The sequence below is a fragment of the Corvus kubaryi genome, unplaced genomic scaffold (genome assembly GCF_017639235.1).
Source record: "Corvus kubaryi isolate FWS band 111438036 unplaced genomic scaffold, C.kubaryi_AGA036_p1.0 split1-131, whole genome shotgun sequence".
NCBI classification, from domain to species: Eukaryota; Metazoa; Chordata; class Aves; order Passeriformes; family Corvidae; genus Corvus; species Corvus kubaryi.
In genome coordinates this window covers 3,975,628-3,984,610 of record NW_024582073.1, presented here as the reverse complement: position 1 = coordinate 3,984,610, position 8,983 = coordinate 3,975,628, and the positions used below count along the sequence as shown (strand labels likewise).

General features: G+C 36.0%; 1 protein-coding gene across 1 annotated transcript in view; it reads right to left on the bottom strand.

Moving 5' to 3' along the window:
* Positions 1-41: 41 nt before the first annotated feature.
* The window catches only part of PPAT (phosphoribosyl pyrophosphate amidotransferase), a 47,365-nt gene continuing 38,423 nt past the window's right edge, over positions 42-8,983 (bottom strand). The window contains exons 6-11 of the mRNA XM_042053809.1: positions 8,122-8,194; positions 6,672-6,823; positions 5,316-5,443; positions 4,789-5,010; positions 3,904-4,024; positions 42-2,635 (exon numbers count right to left, since the gene is read on the bottom strand). Coding sequence (XP_041909743.1) covers positions 2,466-2,635; positions 3,904-4,024; positions 4,789-5,010; positions 5,316-5,443; positions 6,672-6,823; positions 8,122-8,194 — 866 coding nt within the window. The 3' untranslated portion in view covers positions 42-2,465. The remainder of the gene's footprint in view (positions 2,636-3,903; positions 4,025-4,788; positions 5,011-5,315; positions 5,444-6,671; positions 6,824-8,121; positions 8,195-8,983) is intronic.

The following is an 8,983-nucleotide window of genomic DNA, read 5'->3' as shown; positions in this document are numbered from 1 at the left end:
CGCACGGTGCCGGTGATGCCGCAGAGGGAGAGAAAGAGAAGACCAGTTCACAACCATTTTTAATGTTTGCATGGGAGAAGTTAGACATTAGCTTTCTACTGTTCATCACATTCTGTAAGTGATAGTTTGGCACAGTTGCACATCGGTAATACAGCAGAAACGGTTTCACAGTAAAACATTAATGCAAATAGCGACACCTAAAGCCAGAGTTTTCTCCTTCACCACACTTACTGATGTGTGTGTTGGCTGTATGTGATAAAAAGGGGTCTAGTAACCTGGAGCATAAATCCAGCTGTCCGAATAAAATGACACTTGAAAAGTATTCTCCTCCTTAACTTAAGATTTTGAAAAGTACATAATAAAGATTCACTATTGCAGTGCATCCAAAATTTACAGTGCTCACAGTAGCAGACAATTCATTTGCATAATGTGGAGAGGGGAAAAGGCAATGGGACTATTTTTTTTTTTAAATTAGAATTATGCCACTCAATGCTCAAATCACATTAAAGTAATTATTACTGGACTTCAAAAATTTTGTTAAAAGCACGTTTTGTTAAAAGCACATTAAAACAGAATTTCCACAAGTTTCATTTCCAGTCTGTCTTGTGGATGACTATAGACAGATAAGACTTGTTACACTGTGCATCTAAATGTTTATCTCACATATAAAGGGCTCCTCACACGTATTTGTAATCTAAGAGCTCAACTTAGCCCTTCTAAAAATGATTTTCTTTTGAGGGTGGGAAAGAAGAACAGTGAAAAATGTTCACAGCAGTTTTTCTGTTTCTTCATACTCCTTCCTGGTTAACCTGGAAGAGGGGGTGGTCAGTGTCCACCCTGTTCTGGTTTTGTTCAATTTACTGTCCAGACAAACTGTTATGGTTCTGTTAAAAAACCAAACTTGCTAATAGAAGAGATCTACATACATCCCCAATGTGCAGATCTGGGCAATGGTGAAGAAGCACAGCAAGAGCCCAATGCTCGACAAATCTTGGTTCTCCCATAGGTTTGGCTACAAGTAGGTTCTGATTCCACTGCACAAGTCACAGTCTTGACTTCATTAAAGCACGTGTATTTACATGCTTTCTTGAACTAGGACTTTGTGTTGTGATTGTCAATCAGGCACAATTGCTACAAATCCCACATAAGAAAACTCCCTTTTGAATTTAATTAGCAGTCCTGTAATTCTCAACTCTATGGAAGATGAAGGGGAAGGAAGAAGCTCTTAAACTTTTCTATTTATTTTTTTTAACAGCGTCACAAACAATTATAAGGCCAAAATACACAATATTAAATAGAAAATCTAAAATTAAGTTGCTGGTATTCAGTGAGAAAGACTGAGGTATACAAAATATTTTTTAAATTGTGCGTAAATTTGCAGTAGTTCTGAAAAGGTGCTTTTCCATTTTCAGCTAGTGGTTCATTGACCAAGTGATCTTCCTGTATACCAGTAACTGTGTAATTGTGACCAACTGAACACAATGCATTTAACAGCTAATTGTTCTTCAGAACACTTGAGTTTTTTTAAACATTACATTTATTCTAACAGCAGTAATGTAGTAAAATAAGACTATATCCAAAACAACTCATGATCTTCATTTATCATTTTTACTGTTAAGAATGGAAAGTTGTTTTTTTTTAGTTTACTTTGGATGTTGGCACATGAAAAGTACACTTCAGAAATTGTCAGACTTGTTCCAGAGAAAACAAGGTGTAAAACAGAAAAAAGAATGGCAGTGCCAAGTATGTTTTTCTCCTTCCACGTTGTATTGGCAACTGATAGAAGCACACAGAGATAATGTAATTACACGACTTCTAAAACCTAATTTTAAAGTTACAAAACTAGAGAGCTTTTGGCTGAGCATTTCCCTGAGTCTTCATTTTTAAAAACCATGTTAGACATCATGTGCATAGAATCTGTTACAAAGGCCTCAGTTAATAAAGGCTGTTTGTATGCAAAAGTTAGATACTTCTATTCTTTAAAAACCTAAGCAAGAACTGCTGAGGAAGCAATTTCACTCTTCAAAATCTGGTATTTTTCCTAAGGAGAAAAGCAAACTTCAGATATTTTTGCATTGGATAATTTGAAATTACATCATCACACAATTTGTGCTTTGTGAACAAGTCTAATGGGGAAGCTTTCGGGGAAAGACTGAAACAACAAACTCTGGGACTTCTACGTAATTAAAAAAAACTTTGGTTTTTATAGCATTTTGTGATAAAATAGAAGGCACAACTGTGCATCAAAACTATATGATTTTGTATTTTAATCTGCTAACATTGTTTTCATCAGCACATCAGACTTTCTGTAAGTCTTTACTTAAAGATGTGTTTTAGTAACAGTAATTAGTTAGCTGTCATAAGGCTTCTGTTTTACCTACATGCAAGAAGGCTATTTAGCAAGAAGGCATCATTGAAAAAGGTACATTGAACAACATATGAACTGATGTCCGTTCATTAAAAGTTCACCATTCTAGCTCAACAGGATAGTCTCCAGTGAGACACGCTGTGCAATGACCAAGCTTTCCAATAAATGGCTTTTGGGTTTTAGGATTGTTGTCCTGTCTTGCTTTGATGCTTTCTTGCACAGACGATACCAACCCTTCCACAGAAAGATAGACAACACTGTCTGCTCCTAGAGGAAATAAAAGAGTCATCAATTAAAGCTGCAATATTGTACCAAATGCAGTGCTCTTTGGAAATGCGGTCGCATTATCGTCTGGATTATGATGCCAGGTGGATCACCTTAACAAAAGAGAATGACTATGAAAAATTTTTAAGATCATAGTATGTCTTGCCCTTCTCAAATACTTTGTGCAGGGAGCAGACTCACTGAAATCTAGACAGAATGTTCTGTTGGGAAAAAATATGTGACACATAACTGCAAAAACAGAAGCAAAGTCCAGACTGTACTAAGACTCCCTAAACTCCTTGTAGTCTCCCAGAGTTAACCTTAGTTGAGGTATGGAAGTAGATGTGTGTGTGACTAGTGCTTCCCAAATCTGAGCACCAAGGACTACCAAGCTTCTCTGGGACTTGGAGGAGAGGAAGACCATCATGTTAAAAAAAAATCATTATGGGTTCATACAAGTTTTCTAGCAGTAGGAATGTTTGATAGCATTTTCGTATCCTTAGTTTTCTATCCTTTGCACTCATATGGTGAATAATACTTAAAAATGAGATCCTACAAACTTGAAATATTTCCACCACCTTCACAATAATTTTGGGAAAAAGAATTCATTGCAGTATTAGATGGTGAAAGTCAGTATTTAACACAGGATATTGGAGCTTACAGTGGAACACAAACTGTCGATCCTCCTTTTGTTTTGCTGCAAACATGACTTGAAATTTCAGGTTTTTAACATTCTTTGATTGATTTCAAATTCATTTCTTTCAAAGTGAAATATATAATGCAGTTAAAATTATTTACATAAATGCCAATTTGTAGAAAATTCAGTGGGTGCTTACAAATTCTGAATATATTTTTATGAGTGTCTCATGAAAGTGAAACTACATCCGCTTTTCATTATAGGACAGATTTTCACCACTTACTTTCTTCCTGGTGTTTTGACTGCAGTAGCTCCTTTTTGTCAAGTTTCTCAGAAGGAGCTTTAAGTATTGGAAAGCTTTGCTGTTATACTTTATTTGCAACTTATGCAATTATTCTAATACTTTCTATTGTTTTGCAAATACAGTTCCCTAACTGTGTTAAAAAAAAGTGTGTAGCTAAAGTGGTTTGATCTGTGGAGTACTCACAATTGCAGACACCTAGTTTACCAACCTTACAATTCTTTAGTCAGTTTTGCCACTGGTGCCTTGATATGTTCTGCTTTATTTTGAAGTAGACCATAAAATACAGTTGAAAGCTCTCTCAAGAAAAAAAAAAAACAAAGTAGCATTTACCTATATAGTTTGCAAGATCATGAAATTCAGGTCTGTTGGCAATGAGTTCTTCTTTTGTTGGAATGTTTATTCCCATGTAACAGGGAAATCTTATGGGAGGGGAAGCTACACGAATGTGCACCTGCATAAAAACAGTTTTAAAAGAGACTGATATAAGTTGATGGTCAGCAGATCATAATATAATAGCAAAGTCTCAATTCTGCACAGCGATAATGAACAGAACACAGCACTGCACAGAAATCTTTGAAGGGTTAAAAGTAAGATAAAGTTTTTTTCAGATGTCAACACAGCAGGAGAATGTAAGACAGTTTTAGAACTTGTTTTTTATGTATTTCCTAATGTTCTTAGAAGGTTCCATCCTGATTTTACTTATCTTCTGTGGTGTTCAGTTCTTGATAAACAAGTTTCAGCTTACAAAACCAAACATTATACAGCACATTTTTGCTCCAGTGACTGACTTGCACACTGTTTTGCTTAAAAAATCTTTATCAATTAAAAAAATGGTGCTCTGGTGACTTAAGGCATGTGGTATTTACAGCAGTCTATGGTTATACTTTGTGCACTTCCACAAGTCACCCATCAGGAATACTTGGTTTTGGATCTTAACTAATTTGTATTCCATTCTCTTTTTATTTGCCAGACAGTGCTTTGTAAGTGGAGACGTTCCTCTTATCTCAATCATCCAAAAGTCACACTCATACAAAAGAACCTTCTTAACCTATCTTCACAATAAACACACACTAGCCATTTTTTTTCCACATTTGCCCTTTTAAATAAGGAAACAATGTATAGTACAAATGAAGACAAGCCCCTGTGCTTTAACCTCCCATCAACTTCTATTCTTCTATTCTATATCTTTATTGTACTGACTTAAAATTAACTTACCTCTTTGGCTCCTGATTCTCTCAGTAGTTTTATTATGGGTGAAATGGTATTGCCTCTCACAATTGAGTCATCAATGATAACAACTCGTTTGCCTTTAAAATTATCAGACAGAACGCCAAACTTCTTTGCAACACCAAGTTGCCGTAACCTCATATTTGGCTGGATAAATGTTCTCCCTACATATCGATTTTTACAAAGTACTTCAACGTATGGTAGTCCACACTGCAAACAGGAGACAGTTAAACAGAATTAATATACAGGACTTCTTATTCTCAGTTACTGTTTTTTAAAGTGACCTTAGGACTTAGTATGGCTTCACAGTAACCAAAAAATGTTTAAAACCTTAATATAGAGGAATAATGGCAGAAAAAACAAGGCAGAGTACTCAATAGCAGTAGCCTGCATACTGAAGATATAAAGCCTAATCAATATGCAACTCTAACAGCCCACATCATTATAGTCCATTACAAAAAGAGATATGTGTAAATATGCTTGGGGAAAAAAAAAAAGAGAAAGGTAACATATACCTTTTGAGCATAACCAAGAGCTGCTGGGGTTGCAGACTCTGGAACAGTGCTGACCAGGTCTGCTTCCACAGGTGCTTCAATAGCAAGCTGCTGCCCACATCTTCTGCGGACTGAATACACCATCTGACCTAAGAACAGAAAGAAGTGTTTTTCTTGGCTCAGATTTCTTCTCAGTTTTCTGTACAAATTTCTGTGTCAAGCTGTAGACACAGAAGTCAGTGAGAAAAGTTCTAGAACTAATAACCAGTCACTTGCATAAGGTCATTTTTTAATTTCCTCCCATAATGTCACGTTCTAACATTCACATTCTTATGACTACACAGAGAATAAAAATCCAGTTTGCCCTAACTGGGTAACTAACTAAAGGTCCTGTGGATGTTACAAAATCTATCTGCAAGAGGAAAGAAATAGAAATTATGCCTGCCTGTTCATAACATGCATATTCTATTTTTAGACTGCTTTTTCCAACAGAGAAAATTTATGCAATGCTGCTGTCTGCTTCTGTCCACTTATTGACTTTGAATCAGATGGCAAAATTCACCTGGAATTTAGTAAGGGGATAAGCGGACTCAGAAGCTTTTAAGGTCCTAAAAAATTTGCAACATGGGAAAGAACTGGAAGTATTGTGATGAGGCACGGCAAAGGCTACAGCAGGAGTACTAAGGAATGTAAGTGAGGATACTGAAGGGTAAGTTGATTGTGAAAGCAAAGGAATGTGGGATGAAACTGGCTTTGTAAGGGTGGGGAACTGTATTGGATCAATGGATAGCATGTCCCTAGAAAGCAATGAAGAGGTTGTTTGCCAGACATGAGAGTCCTGGCTAGTATCTTGTCACCGAGACAATTTTTGAGGGCTTCTACTGAAATAATAATAAAGGCATTACACTGACAATGCCAAGTACTTAGTGCATAGATTTGCAAGTTAAATTAAAAGCATCTTCCTGAAATTACACTTACTGCAAAGAAAATATCAAAATAAAGTTATTTTGTAAATCCTATTTCATAAGTCTAATTTTTAAAATGTTTCCCAAGAACCAATAAAGTTCCTTTCTTCAGTCTCTCACTTTTAAAAGATATTTCATCTACCTTAATCATGTTCATAGCCCTTTTCATCCCTCCCATAGGAGTATGCAGGCAGTCTGTCTCAGGCTGTATCCACAATCCAGAAACAGGAAGGTGATGTTACATGCTGCTCCTGATGAGTTTTATCTCAAAAGCTTTGCCAGCCCATTCTGTCCCTGCTGTGTGCTGCAAGCTTATGTTCAGTGGTACTCTACTATGATCCCAGAGTCACTGTGCTCCAGGATAACATCTTTCACTATTTAGGCAAGTGCTCTGTAAGTTACATTTTTGTACCTTCAAAAATACTGTCTGGTCTTGCAAAATAAACATATTCAAAGATGCAGAATGCTGATGGATCTCCTTCAGGTCTTCGTACAACATCCAGTGTCTGGACATCATGTCTGGATATTTTCACAATCTCTCCAGGAAGGACCTCCCGATAGTACCTTGGAAAAGAAATACAGAGAAGCTGGAAACGTCTTGAAGCTGGATGATAATTTTTAAGTACAAACAGGAGTCAACTGACAGGAAAAAATGTTTTTGAACATCATAACATGACAGCTTGCTTCCATCTTAGGATTTGACCTGAAGCATTCTAAGACCAACATGCTAAGACAAGTGACCCTTACTCAAACAGTCTGAATTATTATCCAAAAGCAATAAACTAATACTTAGTACCAGAGAATGATGGTATTTGTCCTATGTGTGAGACATACTGTATAGGCTTAACTGAGATTGAATATATTTTAATAATATAGTCCTGTATCAATGCTAGAGAACTTTTCAATGAAAGCTAATAAACCTTACAGTGCAATGTAAGAAATATAATCCAAGAATAGAGGTGGTAGCCAAATAATCCTGCCTCACAAGACAAATCTAGAGAAATATCTGTCTAGAGAGGACAGATAGCTACCCCCAAATGACATAAAGCTGACTAGAAATGTACATTTTATTTCTCAAATCTGTAGAAATACGAATAGTTAGGTTTAAATATGGAATAGTTTAGGTTTATTATGTTAAAGTGTTTAACCTTATTAAACATTTTTCTAGATCCTTTAATGAGTCCTCAGGTGGCTATTCTAACAAAGTCAATCTAAATCTATCCCAAAATATTGAAATATTCTGGAGATACAAATCAGAGGTGAGCAAATCTGTGTTTATTCACTGGTCAGATACTAGCAGTAGCAGGCAGCAGCACTAGCTACAGCAGAAGTTTAGACAAAATTGCTTTTTTAAAAACACACAGGATTCAGCTGATGGTCCTACATAGTGAGCTTCTCTTAAGAGAGGTTTCAAAGAAGTTTCAGAAAACAGTTAATTTCTTTCTAATGAGGAGGCAAGCTTACCAGACAGCATATGCTACAACTCAGGTTATTTCAGCCTGTGAGCTACCAATGTCACTTTCCTGTAGTTGAAGAATTATTTTGTAATACAACTATGCTGCTGCAAATGAGGGCAAAATGAGTAAGTTATATGGGTAGTCAGGTATGATGTAACAAATAAGAGGCATTTACTTTGTGATAGTAGTTGTCTTTACTGTTACTTTCTGCACACGTAATTCTATTTTTACAATCATCTGTTCAAGAAAATGAACTGGCAAAAACCAGGACTAGCAAAAACATCCTTCACAGAAAACTAATCCTTGGTGTCTTTCATGCTGTATGACACTTGGCCACTTGGGATTTAATGTTTAATCACTGCCTAAGGAAGAGCTTTCAGATAAAGTGGGAATCAGGGCACTTACTCTGCACCGATAGACAAAAAGCTACAGGATTCAGAAGAGACAACCCATCCTTCTGTTTCAGTGTTATCTTTTCCTGAAATAAAAGATTTGAGTTAGAGTCCCCAATTTCTGCTACCATGACCCCCCAGAATTGCATTTTTGCTGCAGTATCTGGCTTGCTATGGCTGCCAAGTGTGCAATTAAAGACTGTTGTAATTTCTAATTAAAAGGTATAGCATTCCACTGTTTCCATCTTTCTATTATTAAAAAAAATTCCAAACAAATCCACAAAATAAACACCATAAACCTGTTCTAGGCAGAAGTGGAAGTAACAGCATTGTATTCACATCTCATGAAGAGACACAGTTCAGGTAACTACCTTTGCTATCCCTGCACTATTTCAAACTTTTAAAATTCTAGTTCAGTGATTTTACATAGACATAATTACTTTTGTTCACACAGGAAACTCCTTACTTTTCCTATGCTAAATAGGTTGATAGATAGATGCTTTTGATTACAATGGATGCTGGATTGAATTCCATGAGTTTTGAAAGTTAAGCACAGGAAAGACTGAATTGTGTCACATAGGGTAGGAATGTCTGTATGCTTTAAAAAATTTTGTGGTTAAAATTACTCAGTTTTCTGAAGATACAGAAGCATTTAGTGCTTTGCCTTTGAATTATTTTAGTTTTAAACAAGTGAAGATATTTTAATCTTACTTAATGGAAAATGTTGATTTGCAGGCTGAACAGGAACAAAGAATTTTTTCCATAAACTGACTGTGTAATGGTCCAGTCACTATTTGTGACTGGGTTGGTTGGAATTAAGAAATACATTGTGGGTAATCCAGCACCTTTTGCCCACCTTATTATAGGAGAAAGAA